General features: G+C 37.0%; 1 protein-coding gene across 3 annotated transcripts in view; it reads right to left on the bottom strand.

The window, feature by feature from the left end:
- The window catches only part of ZFPM2 (zinc finger protein, FOG family member 2), a 325424-nt gene that overhangs the window by 110557 nt on the left and 190892 nt on the right, over positions 1-23975 (bottom strand). For all 3 annotated transcript variants that reach the window (XM_082753383.1, XM_082753384.1, XM_082753385.1), the window contains one exon: positions 1125-1236. In XM_082753383.1, the coding sequence (XP_082609509.1) occupies positions 1125-1236 (112 nt within the window). The remainder of the gene's footprint in view (positions 1-1124; positions 1237-23975) is intronic.

Genomic DNA, 23975 nt, shown 5'->3' with positions numbered 1-23975 from the left:
AGTGTTTTGTATGTTAATATATTGATATGGGTGCTTATTTGCCTGGATGCTTGTACGCTGAAATGGTCACTAGGTTGCCTCAGCAAACAAATCTTTGATCTCAGTAGGTCTGTTTGGTTAGAAATAAAACCTAAAAGAAATTAAACAAGAACAGTGCATTTTCTGAAGTATTCACAAAGTGCTGAGATTGGTGATTGAAATACAAGGAAGGAAAGTCATAGTTTTGCAACCTGATCTTCAGCAGGAATGCCAAAAACAGCTATACTAAATAAGTTATTCTTGTTCTGTGCATTCATTCAAGTGTTATTTTTAACATACTGTAATGATATCATAACTGCATTTTACAAAGCTTTCACAGTGACTGACCAAACAGTATGGTGCGTAGTCCCTCACACAATGGACTGAACTCAAGACTCTTTGAGTAAAGACAAAAGTCTCAAACCAAAGTAGCTTTTAGATGTGGTAGGTTAGACAAAGCATGTCTTGAAGGCCTTGTAAGAACTCATACTGACTTGAGCAAATCTCACATAAACAGACAACTAGCATAAGACAGAAATGATATGCATTCCCCTTAGCCAATGCATTACAGTGGAGCATCATCATACATGGGCTGGAATGTCAGAGGTTAAAACCCTGAAATCTATTTCCAGTTATCTTCTATTACCCTGCACACATGAAGTTTTATCATAGACGAATCAAGTTAAAATTCTCCTTATAAAGGATAATTTCAGATAGGAATCTATAATGTAATGTAACATGGAGAAATGCTATCTGCTATGTCCTATAAAATGTTACTGCATTCACCTATTTAAAGTGTATAGATTTTACTGAGGTTTGCCAAGAGGCTCTAGTTCTCAGAGGGAAATGGGTAGTAAGTCACATCAGCTGACATCCTTCTGTGTTTATAAAACAGTAAGTACAGTACAGACACCATGTGGTGTTTTTATACCATTAAAAGAAAAGAAAAAAAAAAAAAGCATAACAAGAACATGGTAGCAAAAACAGAATGAAAACTATTCCACTTAAAGGAAAACAAACTAGTCCATTGTCATGTTATGCAACAGGTATATTTTTGCATCAATACCCAGCACAAGAAAGTAGAGCAAAAATCAGTTTGTGTTTACCTTTGCTGTACACAATGCAGTTGTTTTTGTTGTCTTCTACTCCTTGCCAAGTCACATCCAGCAACCACTTGGGGCCAGCAGTCAGTACCATAGGGACCGAAGCCTTTGTCTTCTGTAGGAAGGATGATAACAAACAGATGCCATTTGCTTGCCTTGATTAAGAACTTGAATAATAATAGTAATAATCATTTTATTTACCAACAACAAAATCTCCAAACCCATACGGTTATTTGCCAAGGTCTTATTCCACTGCCTCGGGATTTTTTTTTCTTTTCTTTTTTTTCTTTTTTTTTTTTTTTTTTTTAAGACATAAGCAGTAAGCTTTGGTTCTTTCATTGATTGAATGGTGAAACTGTTATCAAGGATTTTTCTGAATGATATTGGATCAGATCTCCAAGATTAAGCAGATCTCTGGTGGCTGTGAATTATAAAGGGAATGCAGATGACTTTCACAGCAAAGAACCAACTGTTTAGAAGTGAACTTTAGACACATTGTACTTCATTATCAGCAGGATCTCACTATTTCCTGAAACAGACAGGAAAGAATTTAAAGAATCAGTATCCATTTCAAAGATCTGTCCTGGGTAACATCTGTATTATCATAGGAAATAGTTCTGAATGGATAATGGAATTTTTCCCCTTTTGTGAGCTGTTGATGTGTGATTTTAGTAACTCTAAAATAATAATAATAATGCTAATGACTCAGTACACTTTGTCTCCAAAAAGACTGTAAAATAAATTGTATTAACGAATTCAAACACACAGAAGTATAACATCCATTGCACCTGGAAGGCTTACAGGCAAGGAGATGCACATTTATCGAAACCATCTCCTGTGTATATTTTAGATACCATAATTAGAGACTTTTGTATTTGAGGAGACAAGGCAAAGAGCTCAAACTTCTTTACACGTAGCTCCTTTTGCTAATCAAATGGCAAAAAAAGCTGTGTCTGATCCTGAATTTTTTCTTCAGTAAGTGGCGCTGAAATGCCACTTAGACATTCAGCATTCACGGTTCTTTTTCTCTGTATCAAACATAAAACCACACAAAAAAAAAAAGTAAAACAATCACCACAAAACTTCTACTTACTTATTTATTTATCTATTTTATTTATTTATTTATTTATTTATTTATTTATTTATTTATTTATTTATTTATTTTAATCCAGGATATAATTCTCTTTAAGACTTTCCAGCTTTTTAAAAGAGATTTGATTATTCTTCATTCCATCAATAATTCCAGTTGGCTAGATTCTATAGGTGATATGCTGTATGAGTAAATGAGTTAACATTTTTGAGATAAATGAAAGCATATTTTCACATTCCAGATGCATCAGCCATATATATCATCTGTGACTATTCTAGAAATCACAGAATCACACAATTGTAGATGCAGCGAAGTATACGTGTTACCACATAACATGCTATATTCCCATGAAAATAAGACATAATTTAAACTTTTCACTTACATAAGATAAAATTCATAATATTACATAAGGTTAACTTCATGATCTTATATAATAATATATTTAATATAACACTATATGTTGATATTTTTGAAAAGATGATGAAAGAAAGGTATTGAAAGTCACAGTTTCTCATATTTTTCAGTTGATTTTTGATCTGTTTCTTCACTAATACTGTTTTATCAAATGTAGTATCTATTGTTTAATTTGCATTCATATTTTTCATTTTTCATGCTGATGTTTTTGCATAAGTCATACTTCTATATAAACTACATGACATTCTCAATCTTTCAGAAGTTTGGGAAGAAACAAATATGAAAGGAGAATTAAATTAGTAAAAAAAGGTAAAAGCTAGTGCCAACACAACTATCTACAGTAAAAATTCTGAAAACAGAGACATGCTATGTCTCAATTGCATTTCATACCCGAAGCTGCAGAAAGTGTGTTTGCATGTGTGCAGTATTACCAGAGTAATCCCTACCTACTGCATACCTTTGGAATCTGGATTTAAAACTCTGTTCTAATTGGTTGGGTAAGAAGCCTTTTTTTTTTTTTTTTTTTTTTTTTCCAGTGTTCTTAAGTTCATATATAAACTATCAAGAAGCCTGAGATTGCCAATTATGAAATCAGTGCAAATTATTTACATATGGGCTGCTCAGAAAATAAATGATAAGAATGAGGCATGAACTGAAAAAGAAATACAAGGAATAAAATGAAAGGTAATCAAAATATCATTTTGGTATCCTAGTATAGAGAAGCCTAGATTGTAGTGTCATTTACACCAAAACAGCATAAGGCTGCTATTGAGACAAGGAAGAGTGACTATTCTTCAGAGATCTGAGAATCATGCCTACACTAAATACAAGCTTTAGCACAACCACAAGAGCAACCATGACTGCATAGCAATAAGGAAGAGGAGAGCCAGGGCATGTTCCCACCACAGGCTAAATTTCTCCACTTACCATTTCAGTCTAGTCTTTAACATGGCTTTTGCGCTTGTATGTGCTCTCAGTCTCTGGTAATTCCAAGTGCAATCAACCAATAGTGCAATACTATCCAGGCAGTAGACTTTCCAAAATATGCCATAAATTATTCAGACATTCAAACAAGTTTATTTTTTAAGTTGGAGGGAAGGGCAGGGAAGGGCAGGGCAGGGCAGGGCAGGGAAGGGAAGGGAAGGGAAGGGAAGGGAAGGGAAGGGAAGGGAAGGGAAGGGAAGGGAAGGGAAGGGAAGGGAAGGGAAGGGAAGGGAAGGGAAGGGAAGGGAAGGGAAGGGAAGGGAAGGGAAGGGAAGGGAAGGGAAGGGAAGGGAAGGGAAAGGACGAGATCACTGCCCCATTTTCTGCTAGACAACATGATGAGCCCAGGCTGGTGCCTCATCCATTCTGATATGAAGAAGGTAGAGCGAGCACCAGCACTCAGGATGCATGTCCACTTTGCTGTCCCCTGTTTACAGGGTTTTTTGGAACTTAAAGAACTACAAGGAGATCACTAAATTAGCTTCCAGGTCAGCTTGGCAGTAAAGCTTGTAATCAGTCCAGCAGCTGTGAATGTTCACTAGGCACCACAGATAGGCTGGAGGAGAAACGGGGTGTTTCATCTCACAGCTTCACTAGTCCAGAAGAGCCAATGGACACCTCAAAAGAATTTCCCACTCTCCGATAGCTCTGCTTCCAAGCTGTATAGATATGTAAATAAATTTCTAATATGAAAGCAAAACTTCACAAGGCCCTGGCTGCTTGTAAAGCTTGGCAGCTCCACTAAGGGATATGGGCAATGGCTTCTCTTTGAAGTAGCTCAGAGGCGTATTGTGTGAGCTGTAAGATGAGTCAGGATCACCACAGCAGTTCTTGGGGTCTGGCATCCTGTGAGGTTCATATGTTCATAGGAGGTGTTCATCACTAACAAAGGCTTGCTCTTCTTGTGGCTTATTACATAGTAAGAATTGAAGAAAGCTTGCTGATTCAGGAAAGGCCATTTCCCTAAAATGGTTAAAATGAAAAGACCCCAGCCCAAGATAACAAGAAGCTATGGTTAAATCAGTCATGCCTTTATCACCTCAAGATTAGACTACTGCAATGCGCTATACCTGAGGCTACATTTTAAATCCATTTGAAAGCTGAAGCTGGTGCAGAATGCAGCAACCCGCTTGTAAAGCAGGATATCGTGCTTTGAGCACATTACACCAGTGCTTTTTAATCTGCACTAAGTGTCTGTGGGATTTAAGGCACTGGTTACAACCTGTGAAGCCTGGGACCTGTCTATCTGAGACACCTGATTGAGACCTGCTAGGTGCTTTGCTCCAACCTCACAACCACAACTGATATCCACCAAGTGAGGCATGTAAAAAAGGTCTTTCATGGCTTGAAAATTGGCAGGGCAAAATGTTCTTCATGACAGGTCTCTACTTGTGAGTCGCCATCCCACTTGAATTGAAGTATGCTAATGTTCTCAGAGAGTACTATGAAGATCACCCTGTAATTCATAAGTATTTGTTTTACTGTAACATTTAGTTGGTCATTCCCAAAATAGGGGTGGGAATGGGAGGGTGGAGAGCTTCAACTAATTCATGCTATATTTTTTGCAGTGCTATTATGAACATCTCCATCTTAAGAAGGGTACCTTAAAAAATGCAGTTGCAATATTCTTGCTTTCTTGACAAAGCAGCAAGAATATTACAACTGCTTAAAAAATAAGACTTTAAAAAACAAAATTGCATTTCTCTCTCCAAAAGAACTGCTGCAAACTGCTACAAAGCTCACCAGAACATCATCTGCTAACAGAGGTGTCCATGGGGCCATACAACAGGCACCTCAAATTTTGGAAACAGGGGCATATCATAAAGCTGCAATATCATTCACTGCTCTGTGTTAGGTAAATGTATGCTCTACACTTGAATAATTTTCTCTTGAAAATGCAATTTCTGCTAATGTCTTCATACATGCCATAACCAGACAACTTTGACAAGGACAAACAGGGTCAAAATTGTGATTTCTCAGGGAACAATTAGAATCAGCTAATGAGGATAAAAGTGGTCAGACAGGCATCCGCTTTTTACTAACCTTTGAAGCAACTGGACAAACAAGGGAGGTAACCCTCAATAAATGTTTATATTCAGTCAAGAGGTTAATGGAGATAAAAATAGCCATCACAGAGGGCTGAAAATAGTTTTGCACTCTAGCTAAAAGGAATCAGTGCTGACAAGGTAACTTTAGATGGGGTCTTCCCTGAAAAGGTTTCTAACATATGATGTGTGTGGCCTGGCAAAAACTCGAGGAAAGCCCCACATTGAAGGGAAATATGGTACGAGCAAGTTGTTTGAAATCATTTAAATTCTGATGTCAAATGCCTATCATTGCTAGCTGCTTCCTAAGAATCTGTGCCAGAGGAAGAAATAGGTACTAAGCTGATGTTCAGTGAGTCTCTGTGATATAACTACCCTGTTCCAGGCATAACTTTCCAAAAAGTGTTTAATGTTATTTAAGGAGATGGACTGTTCATTGAAAAATCACTGCATTTCTATCTTCACCTAATTTTTTCTTTTAAAATGACAAAACTACCTCTTTGAAGTACTCTTGCCAAAACAGAGACAAACTGCTGGAGACTTAAGATACTCAAGGGCTTTGCTTCTAATTTCTTCTGGTTCCCACAAACAGATTTTGTAAAACTTCCAAAGAGTCTGCATTCCCATAAATGATAAAACATTACCAAAATATCTTCATGACCTTGTAGAAAATTCTAATGCCCCACAGTGCAGTTTTACTTTCAATAGCCAATTAAAAAAATGATTGTACTGGAAGGAGAGCTGTAAATATACCTCAGGTGACTTCATATATGTGTCTGCTATACAAAAACACCAGTTAATACACACAGGGAGATTTCTGCTTTGAAATTCATTTTAAATTCAGTTTGATCATCACAGGGTTGACGTATCTTCTGACATGCTGAATTTGCAGAACATCCCCTCTCAAGAGGTTAAATTGACCTTTGGTGGTCACCACACTCAATACAGCAAAACTTTATAAGCTCATCAAATCAGTGCAGTTGGGAAGGTCTTCTAAGAGGTCATTCTGGACTGAGTAACAGAAGAGATTTGCATAGGTCTCAAACTATCTCTAATTAATTAATATTTGTTCCAAGACGTCTTTGAATAACAAGAAGGGTGCTAACTCCACCATATCACCTCAAACTTACATTGACTCTCTTCATGTATTTCTTCAACACAATTGGTTAAAAAAAACATTAGAAAAGGCCATCATAAGACAAAGCCATCCAAACAATCCAGTGGACAAACAGACTTAGTCACATTTTTGTGGAGCTAGGTCCACAAACATGTGCAGTTAGCTGGACCATCTTTCAGTTTCTATTTCTGCAGCTTTCCTGAAGCTCTTCTCTTTTTCCAACAAGGATTCAGTCTTAGAATAATATTTATCTCAAGGGCTGCCAGTCAAGGCCTATGACAGCACTCCATGGTGCCCCAGCTTTCTCTGCTAGACATGTGAAGGCAACTCCTCTCTATTCACATGAGATTTGAGATGTGGGGAAGATTTCAGTGTCATGGTTCCATGCCAATGATAAACATCACCAATTAAAGCAAAGAAATTTCAGGTTCCACCTAACCTGGAATTGTAAAATTACACTGGAATTTTAGTTTTCACAACACCCTCCCACACTACTATGTCTGTCAGTGAGATCCTAAATGCAAGAGAAATTTTATAACTGTTTTAGTTACTACTTCACAACTTTACGGGATCCCTTGTTTCAGAGGACTGTTTGAGTATCATTCTGTGTTTACAGATAGATGAAGAGTACATGCGCCTGTTTACCTGCACAGATGTACCTGGTGTTCTGCCATGCTAACTGGACAAAGGAAGATGAACAAATTGTTGCCTGTGATGGGCCATGAAACTAGTGATGGAGAAAAGGAGGAGTCAATGTGACTTCCCAGGATCTTGGACAAGTCAGGCATGACAAAGTCCTTATGCCTTTTTCTACCCAGGACTCTAGATTCTTGTTATGTAGCACTGGAAGTTAACACAGCAGTACTGCATCTGCAGACCAGCAGGTTGTGAAACAGCTTGTATCACTCTTGGTCTATATATTACATTTTACATTTGGCTATTTATTTGGGGATTTCTCTTATCTGCACAGGCAGTCTCTTTATTTCTTCACCTTTATTTTTTGTGGTGATAGTAGAAGAAAGATAGTTGGTAGTATCTGAAGAGTCTGTAGAAAAAAACAAAGCCTTTAAATGGTTCAAACACAAACAAACAAACAGACAAAAATAAAACAAAACATAACAAAGACTCCAGAAAAAAAATCAGAAAAAAAAAAAGAAAGAAAAAGAAATGTACACACAGATGGAATCCCAAAAGACAGCTGGGATTCCCTGCAACTGAGAAGCCCTGGTGTTTACCCCAAGAGATCATCACTTGTCAAGTGACAAAGCTGAACATACATTTTACCATACATCCATCCACAAAAACTCACAAAGAGCAAAGAAAATATTCAAACAAAAAAGATACACCCTAGGTCTATTAATATTTTCCAACACTTGTCATGACTTCGATATGATTCCAAATTATTTATTAATATCAAACATGCCTGGTGAAAAATGTCCTTAATGCAAGCTAAATGAATGATAAATATTGAGATCATTTTGTTACCTATCTGGAATGCATCTTTTTCAAATCTAAAAAAAAAAAAAAAAAAAAGCAAATCTAATCTCACCATAATTTAGGTATAAAATAATGGCCATCAAAAAAGCAACCTTAGCTTGTTCTATATAATCTGAAGATAAGGATTCAGTAAATAATGGTATTGCTGTGATATTTTTATAGAATTCTAATTGCAAAGCTCAGCACTGAATTAGAAGCTTTTGGAGGGCTGGAAATATAATTTCAAGCCATACTTGCATTCTGCAGATCCAGGGCTGTAGAAGCACAGCTTAGCTTCCTGGAGCTGTGCATGGAGGCTATTCTTTCCTTCAGTCCCAGCAGTGGTTCTCCTCAAACATGCCATGTGCCAAGGCTTCAGTGGAGACTTATGAGAGCACATTCATACTTCACTTCCCTCTTCCTGCATTTTGAGAAGCCTAACATGGCCAGGATCAGGATATTCAGGGTCTACTCATAAAACACTAACCCTTATGCTTAATATATCAAATATAGAGTGATGTTCCACTCTCCTAAATTCAGACAGGTATTAATGGAAGAATAATGGAGATTCATGTAAAAAGTTTATGAGTGTAAAATGCTGTTAAGATCGGTCACTCAAACTTATAAATTGAGCAAAATAAAGAAATATATATATTTTTTTTAAATACAAATTTAATGTAAAAAAACTATATATATACATATATATATATATATATATATAAATATATAAATATCTGGGATACTTTTGGAATGTATATTCAAAGTCTTCCCCAGAACTATGAAAGTTTAAAATACTTAATCTGTAGCTTGAACCACAAATCTTGGACAACAGGTCCCAGATGAGTGTTCAAGGAGATTCCTTCTGTGGCCTGTCATTTGGTCCTGGAGGATGTGACAACCAAGGAACAGGAATGCGAAAGACAGAAACTCTCTGAACACTTACTTATTGAGCTTCCCCCTCCCTTACTGCCCAAGTTGATGTGCTTTATAACTGGCCCTTCCATTCTAAATAGTCTCTTCACACTGGCTTCACAGCTGCTCCTCTCCTGCCCTGTCCTCCTACCTTTGTCTTTCCTCCATTTCATATATACCCATCTAACTATGTCTAGACAACTCTTCTTTTTCCCAAAGACCACTGGAAGGATGGCAACGTATTTTGCTATCACTCCTCCAATGACTTTTTGGTTGTATTTCCCCTATTACTCTCTGTTTAGTTCTTTTGATTCTTTGGGAAAGCAGTATATACACTGTATGGTTATAGTTATACATACTTGCAGCAGGAAACTACATTCTTAGTTGATGCTGTGATTATCATTAATATAATTAGCAAGGATGGATCTTCTGTAACATAGTGAAGTGCTAAACAAATTATCTGAGTTCTGGTAAGTTGATACCAGTGAGTAGCATGTACATGCAATTGTGTCTTAGTGCTCTGGTACTGCCATGGGTGTTGAACCTTTCCGTTTTACTTTGAAGTCGAATACTTTTGCTAATACTATTTCACAGATGACATGCACCTGTACAGATGAAATCAGACTACATATAACTTATCTTTAGACAAGATATAATGCAATGCTGCTTGCACACTTTCACCCTGAATTATCACTACATTCTTCCTACTGGGTTAATTTCCATGTTGTAAATTATTGCCTACACTGAGAATTAGGTCTTTGTTTCTAGCAATGAGACCATTTGCCAGTAAATGATTTTCAAGTGAATTTGCTTGAGCATGAATCCTTTAACTTTTGTTAAACATCTTTCGCATTAAATAGATGAGTACTCCACTCAGTAAGGTTTAGCAGCACATTTGCAAACATCTAACTTAAACTGGATGGGCTGAGATTAAATTCTGGGATGTACAGTCAACAGTTTTTATCTTTTGTACTTTTATGTTTTTATACTAGAATGTATAATTTAAACCATCATTTCCAGAAGTTCAAATTTCATATATATAAGAATTTATTTTTATCTGAGGAAACCACAAAAATACAAAAATAAAGAGAGATGCAGAAGCCCTCTATAAACTCTCCATTACATGTGACTGTAAATTAGTTATTAGTTATAGATTCTGCTTATTATATTTTATTATTACTTTGTCTGTAACTGAAAACAGAGGTTGTATATTTCACTTTAGAAAAGTTAATGTTCTTATCATGGAAAGTGAATAAGTGCTTTAGCAGTGGTAAAAGATAATATTGCTTAATTTCTTTTTTTTTTTTTTTCCAAAACTAGAAAGATAGAAAATAAAATATTCTCCACACATAACCAAACAATATGTTTAATAAATAATCCAGTGGAGCTCTATTAGGATTATATTTCCAATGAATATTGAGGCCTTTTATAAAATACTTGTTTAATACGAAGGTATTTTAGTTGATAGATTAGGTATTATAACGTAATTCTCTTGATGATATGTGACACAATACTTGAGCTTCAGTGTTACACACACAGACAAAATATTACATAAATTCCTACTCAATTAATTTGGAATAGAAGTAGGAGACAAAAAGTATTCTGTGCTTTTCTTCCCAATTTTGAAAATATTTTTCTGTACGTTTTTATTAAGTATTTATATAGAGAGATCTTTACCAACAGGAAACATGTTAGTTTAAGTAACAACGTAAATCCAATATACAGTCCTCTGCGCAAGTTTCAAAACTAGGTTTTATATTTGTTAAGACAGCATAATCATTTAAGATATGTTTAATGCACGATTCAACAACCAGAAGTCTATGTGTATGACTTTGATTAATTATTTTTAGTTCAGTTAAAACATCACAGTTTATCTCATTTTAAGATTATCCTTGACATATTTAGAAATCCAAATGCAGATTTTATTGCCCACACCTATCCCCGATGGTGCTAATGGACTAGACATAATGAATCATTCTAATTTGGATGAAAGGACCACACAACATTGTGGTAGTCCTTTAGAGAATTAAGGCTCAATTCTGATCTTCCAGACTTATGAATGCGTTTTTTGGATTAGGCCGCATATCTGTACATCTGTTGAGTCTCAAGGGGTGTATACTCAGCTAAGTATTCTGACCTTCCAATGTACTGTATCAAATGTGTGGCCATGGGATATGAAAGGATATGATTACAACTGTATTTTAACACTGATTTCATATATAATTATGGGGTAAAACCTAATTCCTCCTTACATCTTCATGTAGAAAATTCCAACACTATTAAGCAGTCACAAGGATATTTTTTACCCAGAGAGTATCATAGTAAATGGAAGAAACTGAGCCACCCACCCAGAATAACATAAAATCGTCTTCTTGATGTAAAATCAAGGACAATCTTCCTAAGAATACCTTTAAAATCAGCTAATTTTGTCCATTAAAAAAAAAAAAAAAAAAAAAAAAAAAAAAGTTTAAATTATCATCTGTGAGTGTGCTGCTGCTTGGTACACTGCTGCATTGCGAATGATTCTTGACTGCTTATGGTAAAAATAAACTAGAACAAGGTTTCATCTGTGATTTTCAATATTACTCAATGCTTTCTTGTTTACAGGTAATAAGGAGAGGAATTAACTTACACACATATAAATATTGATGCAAAAGTTTATAAAGAATTAGAATTTTGGATTATTCTCTATTCACTTCTGAGTACAGTTTCTATTTCCTGGTTTATCAAAGGTAGAGGTTTATAATGTTTCCTTTAACTGGTTAAAATTTTGTAAAACACATGTAATATTTTCATGTAAAAATAAAGATAAAAATAAATATTCTACTGAAACTCTCTTCTTACATATCATTAGTGGAAAAAAAAAATATAACAATATAGATTTCATAAGGAAAATAGTTTAATAGAAAGCTCTCATCTAAGTTACTTCAGTGCACTGATTATATGCAGCATGACGAAGAGCTGCAACAATGCACGTTTACATTTAAAAAAAAGAAGTTGTAAAGGAATGGGTGAAGGTCCTTCACTGGGACGGGAGATAATGATGGAAAGTCCAGCAGCAGAACTGGTGAACGAGGGGTTCTGGTTCCAGCAAGACTCAACAAACAGCTCAGATCAGAATCTAAAGTGCAGGAAAACAGCCTGTAGCTTCGAGATTAGCTTTCTCACACTATTCCTGAGTTAAGCCAGTACAAACATCATCATGAATGCATAATTATGATTATGCACTACACTACGCATAATAGATCTTAAAATCTGGAAACAAAGAAGTAGTGTAGGAATGCTATTTTCAGGCTTTTGGTTTTGAAGACAATGGAGCTGGGTGTAAGGGTAAAAGACTTTCTAGAAGTAAAAACTGTTCCAAAATAATATATTTTACTTGGAGAATTAATTTATATACTTATGAAGCATTTACACATAAAAGGAGGACTAAAAGGAAGGCAGGGACCTAGTGTTATGCTTATAACTTGAAAATAACAATGAATAAAACCCACCCCCCTCCCGTTTCTTCATAGTTTAGGAACTCAAAAAAGTAAATTATCACTTGGACCAAATAACAATAGACAAAGAAGCTGACAGCTTGGCAAGTTTACTTAAAGGATGCTTTCCTCAGTTTAAAAAAAAAGAAAGGGGGTGGGGGGGGCGATTTTTTGAAGTTCTATGCACCAAGAAATTACTATGAACTGACATTTGTTTCAGGGACTGATGAATATACACAGACTGGTATCCCAGGTTTAAATGTGGGTATTGATATAGGGTGATGCAGCTTGTTCAGCTTGCTGAAAGTGAACTGAAGGATCCATTTCACTTACATGTATAGATACAGCAAAAATTAATGGAATAGATGGGTACATTTATGGTCACAAAATATAGGTGTCGAACTCCTGCCAGTCCCCATTCTACAATTTCAGCTGCTCAAACCACACCGGCTCAGTTCTCTAAAAGGACCCCTCCTGAGCTGAAGTCTCTGTTTAGGATCCTAAGTCCAAGCAAAGGTCCCCAAATGGAAATAGGCAAACTTTCAAAAGTAGGGAGCATCCAGAAGAGTAACAAATTTACACCCAGTTCATAAGAGGCAAGTTTTTTGTTTGTTTGTTTATTTTCTCCTATGAAATAAAAACTCATAGCATATGATAGGAACCGAGCTGCGTTGTGGACTGAATTTAAGTAATTGGAGATCTGTTCCACTGTTAGTTTGGACCAGTGTCACAAATAATGATTTTTAATTCAACAATGTAATTTTTCCTTTACCATTTCAAAGAAAATCAAATCAGATCCCTTCTTCTTCCAATAAAATTTCCAAATCAATTTTCATACACCTGATCAAAGGAAAAAAGAAAAAAAAAAAAGGGTTTCCAAATGTTTTTAGTACTTCAATACCCAAGTGAAGTCAATAAAAGGAAAAGAAAGCCCCTCTTCAGTGCATGTGCTATGCAGCCAAGAAAGCAGCCTAACAACACAAGCAGCATCGGTGGCCTGAAAAATCAAACCCTGAAACAGCAAAAGCTTTAGAAATTGGCAGAATCAGAGAAGTCCTGGCTATCAAACTACAGGACTTCATAAAACTTTATACCAGAATTTCTCTTATACTTGTCACAGAAATTGGCATTAAAATGCTACAGTACTCCAGCCACCCTCTCTGTTTCAAACAACTACCACATATCACTTGGCACTAATTGGCAGCAGCTGTTCATGGCAGACTTGAACCTGGCAAAACAAACCAAACAGGGTTTTTCTCCTGCTCTCCAGAGATAGGGCCCTCAGGTGAGGTCTGGGGCTGTTTGTAGCGTGGTACCTTCATCTTGCCTGGCAGCTGCCCCGCGGGAGCATTACTGCAACCTTGCACACACGGTTCCCCACCACGTCCCTCACAAGTAAACTCAGTTTTTAAGCAAAATAAATGAATGACGAGCACTGGCCTGATTTTCACAAGCTCAGAGCCCATTAATACATTTCAGGAAGGTGGCCACGTCACAGAATCAGAGTGCCTGAGGCTGGCAGGGCCCTCTGGAGGCCACCTGGTGCCACCCCTGCTCAAGCAGGGACACTCAGAGCAGGGTGCCCAGGACCATCTCCAAGTGTTTTTTGTAAATCTCTAAGGCAGAAGGATCCAAAGCCTCTCTATGTCTGTGGAGTCCGGGAGCCTCTGGCAGCTCCTGCTGATTTTGAGGGTGATGAACACTTGGAAACTTGTCCTCTTCCTTCCCCTGCTGAGGTACATCATCAGCCTTTTTTTTTTTTTTTTTTTTCTCTAAGCTCTGGAATGTGAACAAGCCATGACATCAAACATAAGCAGCAACACTTACATCCAGCATGGGATGCAGCATGGCTTGAAGGCCAAGCAGTGCAAAACCTCTTTCTGCTAGAAGTAGAAAACTACTGCCAGGACCAGTGACTCGTGCCGCATGCTGTGCAGGCAACACCGGCCTCTGCTCACTGAAAGTTGAAGTGAAACTTGATTTACAGCTCCACCCACATGAAGAGCTGGGGCTGGTGGAGTGGGGAGAATCCTGGACAAAGAGGGACACAAGGCGGGGGTGGGGACAGCAGCTTTCCCGGGTATTATAAAAGCGCATCTTATTCTGTTTTTAATCAACGAGCCTTATCCAGCAATCAAGGCAGATATATAATAAGCTGAGCTACTCTGTAAATCTAAACATTCCCCACAAATAGAAAAGATACAGGCTGAGCTCTCTGATTGTTACTACGGCAACTATCTAAAATGAAAATCTTGTTAACCCTTTGCATGCCGTAGCCACCATGCATCAATGTTAGCTGACTTCTGTACACTTATCTTTCCTTTTTCCCCCTCAAGAAATTCATAATTGTATTGCTTCACAGTAGTTATGCTCTGGTTATCCTATTTGGGACTGAAGGGATGGTGATAGGTGGTAGTTTCACATGTACAGCTGAGTTTTGTTACTAGCTCATAACTGGGATTACAGTTCAAAAAACAACTAATAAAACACAAGAGAAAATACCTAGATTACTCCACAAGGCCTTTGATTTTGATTAAAACCTTGACAGTAGGAATGGGGTGCTTTCTTGTAAATCATACCACTGCTTTTTTTCTTTTAGGTGTGAAATACCTTGACTGTAAATACCACGTATTATTCAAAGGAATTATTTCTCTGTAGTGCAATATAAAGAGGCTACTTTAAAAACACTTCCTTAAAACTTCTGGTTTTTAGGTACTTCAGAGATCTGCCAGTGATTTTAACAAAACAAGCTACTCAACATAGTGCCTTGAAAATTCATGGGCAGGTATTTGACTTGAAGTCTCTCTTAAATGCAAGAAAATTCAGACAAAGAGAACACTGATTTTTTTTATTTCTAGGAGAGTAGGATATGTTGTTACATCATATTTATACATCTAACTACCTAAATACTTTAGGCATTATCATGATAACGTCTATGTGGTACTGTCATGAGAAAATGAAATTCTCTGCACTTTTAAAGTCTTCCACAGTTTATCGTTGAAAACAACTGCATTTGTGGAAATTTTTTTGTATTTAAACTGAAGGAAGCAGGGCTTGGCCTATGGACATAAATCACAGAATCACAGAATTGTCTAGGTTGGAAGAGACCTCAAGATCATCGAGTCCAACCTCTGACCTAACACTAACAGTCCTTGACTAAACCATATCCCTAAGCTCTACATCTAAATGTCTTTTAAAGACCTCCAGGGATGGTGATTCCACCACTTCCCTAGGCAGCCCATTCCACTGCCTCACAACCCTCTCAGTAAAGAAGTTCTTCCTAATATCCAACCTAAAACTCCCCTGGCACAACTTAAGCCCATTCCCCCTCATCCTGTCACTAGGCACGTGAGAGAATAGACCAACCCCCACTTCTCTACAGCCTCCTTTAATGTACTTATAAAGAGCGATAAGGTCGCCCCCGAGCCTCCTTTTCTCCAAGCTGAACAAACCCAGCTCCCTCAGCCGCTCCTCGTAGGACTTGTTCTCCAGACCCCTCACCAGCTTTGTCGCCCTTCTCTGGACTCACTCGAGCACCTCGATGTCCTTCTTGTAGCGAGGGGCCCAAAACGGAACACAGTACTCGAGGTGTGGCCTCACCAGAGCCGAGTACAGGGGGACAATCACTTCCCTAGCCCTGCTGGCCACACTGCTTCTTATCCAAGCCAGGATGCTGTTGGCCTTCTTGGCCACCTGAGCACACTGCTGCCTTATATTCTGCCGACTATCCACCAATACTCCCAGGTCCTTCTTTACCTGGCAGCTCTCCAACCACTCCTCTCCCAGCCTGTAGCTCTGCTTGGGGTTATTGCGCCCCAGGTGCAGGACCCAGCACTTGGCCTTGTTGAACTTCATACAGTTGACCTCAGCCCACCAGTCCAGCCTATCCAGATCCTCCTGCAGAGCCTTCCTACCCTCAAGCAGATCGATGCATGCACCTAACTTGGTGTCATCTGCGAACTTACTGAGGGTGCACTTGATCCCCTCATCCAGATCATCGATGAAGATATTAAAGAGGACCAGCCCCAGTACTGAGCCCTGGGGAACGCCACTAGTGACCGGCCTCCAGCTGGATTTGACTCCATTCACCACGACTCTTTGGGCCCGGCTATCCAGCCAGTTTTTAACCCAATGAAGCGTACGCCAGTCCAAGCCACAAGCAGCCAGTTTCTTGAGGAGAATGCTGTGGGAAACAGTGTCAAAAGCCTTGCTGAAGTCAAGGTAGACCACATCCACAGCCTTTCCCTCATCCACCAAGCGTGTCACTTTGTCATAGAAGGAGATCAGGTTTGTCAAGCAGGATCTGCCTTTCAAAAACCAATGCTGACTGGGCCTGATCACCTGGTTGCCCTGTAAGTGCCACGTGATGACACTCAAGATAATCTGCTCCATGAGTTTCCCTGGCACTGAGGTCAAACTGACAGGCCTATAGTTTCCCAGGTCTGCCCTCCAGCCCTTCTTGTAGATGAGCATCACGTTTGCTAGCTGCCAGTCGACTGGGACCTCCCCCGATAGCCAGGAATGTTGATAAATTATGGGAAGCAGCTTGGCCAGCTCCTCCGCCAGTTCTCTCAGTATCCCCATCGACTTGCGCACATCCAAGTGCCGTAGCAGGTCGCCAGCCATTTCCTCATGGATAGTGAGGGTCACATTCTGCTCCTCATCCCCTTCCCTCAGTTGAGGGTACTGGGTATCCAGAGAGCAACTGTTTTTGTCTCTAAAGACTGAGGCAAAGAAGGCATTAAGCACCCCTGCCTTTTCCTCATCTTTCGTAACTAAGTTCCCCCCCACATCCAGTAAAGGCTGGAGATTCTCCTTAGTCCTCCGTTTTGCATTAATGTATTTGTAAAAACATTTTTTTTGTCTTTGATGGCAGTCACCAGATTGAGCTCCAGATGACCGTTGGCCTTTCTAATTTTGTCCCTGCACTGCCTCGCAATGTCCTTATAGTCCTCCCAAGTGGCCCACTCTCTTTTCCAAAGATTGTGAACACTCTATTCCCTGCTAAACTCAAGCCACAATTCTCTGTTCAGCCAGGCTGGTCTTCTTCCACGCTAGCTCATCTTTGGGAACGTGGAGACAGACTGCTCCTGCGCCATTAAGATTTCCTTCTTGAAGAGCGCCCAGCCTTCCTGGATTCCTCTGCCCTTCAGAACCACCTCCCAAGGGACTCTACCAACCAGTGTCCTGAACAGTTCAAAGTCAGCCCTCCAGAAGTCCAATACAGCAGTTTTACTGGTCTCCTTCCTGGCTTCTCCAAGAATGGAGAACTCTATCATTTCATGGTCACTCTGCCCAAGACAGTTTCCAACCACCACATCTCCCACCAGTCCTTCTCTGTTTGTGAAGAGAAGGTCTAGCAGGGCACCTCCCCTGGTAGATGTTATTGATTATTTTACTTCATGCTTACCATGTAAATAAGAGAGACCATTCAGTACTAGGCCAAATTAGACTCTATGGCACTCCAAGTTATGTCATTTAAAACAAATATGCACTATGTCAATTGATAGTTCCTGAACAAGAAATACTCAGCTGATGTTTTATAGCATTCACTTCAGTTAATTCATCATAGATAAAGTTAAAAGGTCATTGCTTAGACATTTTTTTGAGAACTGAATCACATAAGTGTAACTTGAACAACTTAATAAATAACATAATTTTTTTTATGAAATCAAAATGTACATGTAACTGAGCCCATATAACTTCAAGTGACTGAAGTAGTGTGCAAATTATCATAAGATCTTTTTGAAATGGTGTCTGTGTTAAATTGACTATTAACTTTATTAAACTTCCAGTACATTAAATTAAAGGTACCATTTACAATTAAAATAGAAGAATTACCAAATTAACTCTCTTGAATTTAGTGAAATATCAATACTATAATACTCAATTTTACTAAAAGGAAACACTGAATAAAATCTGTAAGTTTACCTAGAATTTGTTCAAACTGAAAAATTAATTGGTTTAAAAATGAAAAAGGAATATTTATTGTATATGTGCATGTTAGTGCACAGTTGCAAATCTATGATGTGTTATTCTTATTTACAGAAAATTAAACCCATTTAATTGAACAACCTAGCTTTTTTTTTTTTTTCTTTTCTTTTCTTAATAAACATATATGTTTTTAAAATGCTTTGAAGCTCACAGACCTTATTTTCAATGTACACAATCTGAAAGACAGACTTCCCACACCAGCCAAAAAAAAAACCACATCTGGTCTAATCAAAATCTCTTAAAGTTCATATAATATCTCCAAATAATTTGGGATTTTTGGATCGGGATAAGTGCAGTGTATAACACACGTAATGTTATTGCTGTAATACGTATACATAAGAAAAAGTTTACAAGGAGAAAGACTTGAATTAATTCCTCCAATCATATTTTCCAGCTTCTGAAATAGTTCCCATTTTTCTCTAAGTAATCTGATATAATGAATTCTTTGTAATTTACCTTTTACACTATTTTTTTCTTTTTTTTTTTTTTTTTTTTTATATGAAGACAAATGCACTATATTTTCTAGAGTTAATTTTCATATTTAATAGTATTACTATAGCTAGATTCTTCCTAGAGGCTTTCCAAACATCAAGCCTATTTATCAGTGTTGGCTTATTTCCCAGGAATATATCCAAAATAATCTAGATTATGTACTGGCTAGTCAACATACTACACATATAAACAATTCTTCAGTTACTCCAGGAATGTATAACTATCCTAGTTTTCCACTGTATTATTCCAAATAAGATTAATAATAATAATAAAAAGAAGTGTTACCACATTGATATTGTTTTTGTGGACTTTTTATTACCCTCATCCCAGACCGTTTCAATATTACCTTTGAGTCATTGTGTTTACCTAACTCACCTATTTACCAACTAACTAGAAGATTCTCTACTTCTTCCTCAAAGGTAGAAACTGATCCTAGCTCAGGATCAGTTATACACACACACACACACACACATATATATATACACACTATAGGTGTATATAATTATTTTGAAAGTATTATTTGTATTTTTGTTAAGGTCAGTTAAAAAAACTTGTCTTTTGGGAGGCTAATCCTAACTTTGGGGAGACTCTGCCATATGTTCAGCAGAGAAGCGCATCCTTCGTTGGGGTGTTTGCCCTTCTTAACCAGGCACAAAAAGAGTCATGGTACTTACTGCATATGACAAGGTACCTAAAAAATGCAAAAGGAAGAGAATAGATCTATCTGCACACACAGTTCATAATGGTGAGGTCATCTTTTTGGGCTGGAGATTGCAATCCACCACAAAAGGATCTCACCATCTGCCTGCAACCCACCATTTCTACCACCTTAAACTAAAATGTTTCCTTAACCCTAGCAAGCTAACAAAAACTTATGGCAAAGTTACAGCAAAGGGCCAAACCTGGAAATCACCACCTGGAAAATCAGCTAAATAAGATTTATTTTTAACAGTAGCAGCACTTTGTATTTTTCTACATAATCACTTTGCAGTCTCTCATTGATGTACAACTAATGGCAGCAGGAAAGAATCATTTAAAAAATAAAAAAGGTGCACTGCTGGAATCTACAGGTAGTTCAAAGAAAATGTCATAGAAATATACTGTGTTCGATAATGAAAAAAAATAGTCTTTCCAATTTTGGTAAATTTTTAAGAATAAATGACATTGCCTTGCTTTTGGGAAAAAGACCCAATTATCATTAATTATATTATTAATGATAAAATAATCATAATGATAAAATAATCATAATGTTATCATAATCATAATGATATCATAATCATAATAATATTATGATTATTACCATTAATGATAATAATATATAGAATACTGCAAAATGTTCCAAATTCTGGCTAAATGTCTTATGTCTTTAACTGTTTCTTTAAATTCAGCACTGGCATGAAATGTGTAAAATAAAACATTCAGTTTAATTTCATGCAAATGCCAGGTTCAAGACTAAAAACTAACAAAGACAATCAAATCTGTCTAGGTGTATCTGTTCAGTTATGCAGACTCATCTTTAGTTCCATAATAGGCAAGTAAATAGACAACGGTTCATATTTACCCTCAGAAACAAAGACACTATTCCCCTTGACGTCAAAAGGAATTGCACCTGTGGCTCAGATAACAAAATTTAACTCAGTCTTTGCAGGTCATCTTTCCTCTGTACTTTCTCCACTGTCAAAGACTTTATGATGTTATTACTTCAATTTCATGTTGAAAGATAAAAGAATTTATATATATATAAATATATATATATATATATATATATTTTTTTTTTTTCCCCTTACACTTTAAGGTTGAACCTTGAAGTGTTTGTTCCAGCATTACTTCAGATCAAAATAAGAGAGAAATCAGTAGGAGTTTCACTGGGGCAAAGCTCAAGGAATACAGGCTTTGGATGATATAAATATTTACTTACAGGAAAAAAAAAAAAAAAAAAAAAAAAAAAAAAAAAAAAAAAGCTTTCTCTATTTCATTTTAGCTTATAAAAGTTAACATTATAGCAGATAAAACCTCCCTTAGTTTCTTTTATATATACCACTGATATTCATAGCTCATACAAATGCCATGGCCAGAGAATAAAGAATTCAATCCATTACATTTCCTTTTTCCTGAAAATTATTTCCAGATAAAGGAATACCAATCAACTTAATCATCACAGGCTAAACCATAATATGGGCACATTCCTGCTAACACTGAAATCAGTAACACACTTACCACTGCTCATATTTATAAATCACCAACATTTCCGTATAATAAATGAATGGACTATGATCAGAGGAAAATGGATAGAACCATGTAAAACAAGTGTAATTAACTCAGCGAAGGATGATGGTATCATGTAAATATATGCAGAAACAAACTGCTAATTCTAGTACCTAATATTTTTTTATATCTAGGCATCCTTGTAAGTGCATCCTTGTACATTCTCCTGCATCATGCTGCATGTGCTCCAATCAGCAGCACTTGAGGAGATCCAAGGAGCCACATTCATACACTTTTTCCTGTAAACTTGCTGCAATTAAGAATGACCATGTATTTAAAGATTATGTTCAGAGACACCTGCAGCACCATGTTCTTCAAGTGCCTTTGAGGACATATGCTTTGCAAATAGCTTCACTATTTCTCTCCCAGAGGAACAATATCTCCTTGTGCTGGTACTTCAAAAAAAATGTATTTTTACATCCCTATAGAATTCTAGGTTTAAATCTTTATTTCAGAAGCTGGAAAGGTGAATGAGTCTCCCAGGCAAAGTACTTGCTACCAGTGTGCCTTCTCTACTTAGGTCCTGCCCAGAGGTTCTGGGAAGGAAGGAACAAGCAGAGTCCGTACTCCAAAATCTATCTTTATTTAAAAGCAGCTATATTTTTTTTCTTGTTATTTTTAATAATAATTACTTTAATTGTGAGTAGTTATCTGAGAGTTTTTATCTATTGTAAGCTCTGAGCTCAGATAGGCTTTATCTTATGAAAGTCACAAAACTTCATTTTACTTCTCTAAGAATTAGGTTGTGTGAAGGAGATATACAAAGTTCCTTTTCCAATATCAGTTCTGAAAGAACTAAATCACATATATGTTACCTAAAATATAAACAAAAGAATTACATAAATTTGGCAGGAACAGATTTATTTGAATATTTAGACGACTTTTTAAAGAATTCATCCATTTTAAAATCAGTTGCATGGATACACTACCAATAGAAATAACATTGAAAGTGGATACACTCTATACAAATAAAAACCAGAGAGTGAGTAAGGGCATTAGATGAGAACAGCTCTAAAATCACTCTCTGAATCACTGTTTTACTTAGTTACAGCACTTTCAGAAGCCAAGATGAAGGATCTAGACTCATTTAATAAACTGTGTCCTTGGTATCTTTTATCAACAGAAGTTTTTCTAGCTTTCATTGGTTCTGAAAGATTTAATGCTTAATAGATTGAATAACTATAATTTATACTAGCAGTTATTCAGATTCCTAACTCCTTTTATACATGATTATTTTATCTTTTAGCATTCTTCATCTTATTTTTCATTACATTCTATTATAGTTTATATTTCATTTAGTGTTTTAGTGACTGGTAGGAAAAAAGGAGAAGCAAGATATATGAAGGGAGTCCTAAAATCTCCCTTTCTCACTCTGAACACTATTAAATTCAGAAATCATTCAACAGACATTAGCTAATCACTACTACAGTGAAGGATTACATTATATAACAAGAGATGCACAAACTTCTATTAAGAAACATTTGACTTCAAACTACATGCTAAAATCAACAGGAATATACTATCTTAAATACTTGAGCAAAACTCAGTAAAAGATACAGTAGGCAAACATTGTAGTCAGCTCAGCAGTGATTACCAACTCATGCTCCAAATTCACTATAAAATGAAAATCAATATTTCCACAAGTTCCTGCAACATAAAAGATAACCTTCATTGATTTTTCTAGACTTAGGCCTCACTGATAAAATCTAATATAAATTTTCAACCACGAGGATTTGGATCAGAGCAGGGGTGATAAGTCCTGCACATCTCTTAAGAGGTGGAGAATTTTTTTTTTTAAAGTGCACGTTCATACTATTTATAATTTGCCCTGTGCAAGTGAAAGCCTTTTCCACCAGTGCTATCAGGAATCTCTTCTAATTTTTATTACTGTGAGGCTAAAGCCTGTTCCAGATAATTTGGAAATTTCAGGGGAATTGTGATAGGGCTGATGGTGCAGCCCTGGCTGACTTGAGAAAAGAGCTAACCCGTAATAGCCTCCATGGCCGTGCTGATTAAATGTTGCCATAGATGAAAGGCCTGCCATCGCCGCAATAAATTAACCAATCACACAAATCCCAAGTCAGTGCTAATCCTTCCTTGATACTCTGATCCTCTGATCAGCTCAAGGAGGTAAAGAAACTGGCTTGTGACGCTTGGTGCTCTAACCCCTGGATTTCATGTACACAACGAGCTAATGATATCTTGCTGACCAGTTCAATGGGATGAACTTCTCTCACAACCCTTAGGGAACACTGTGGCCTTCTTTAAAAAAATGACAAGCACATGGCAGGTTTTGTGTTTTATGACGACACCACAGGAAAACTAACCAGCACTTGTTAACCACAGCAAGCATCAAACCAAGGTTTGCTATAAACCACGCTGCATTCTACCAGTGCAACTGATGGATTAAACGGGAACTGAGACACTAAACAAAGAAGAATCATTCAAGTAATTGCTATCAAGCTATACAGCTTTCATTAGAGAAGTTTGCTACCTTTTCTATTGGGCTAATTTTTATCCTCTTCTTATAATTTGGGGCTCTGGGAGAAGTAGGAAGTAGGATGCATACATATACCCAAGAGTGAA

Source organism: Aythya marila, assembly GCF_965140915.1.
Source record: "Aythya marila genome assembly, chromosome: 2".
Lineage (NCBI taxonomy): Eukaryota > Metazoa > Chordata > Aves > Anseriformes > Anatidae > Aythya > Aythya marila.
This window is presented reverse-complemented; position numbering and strand designations above follow the sequence as displayed.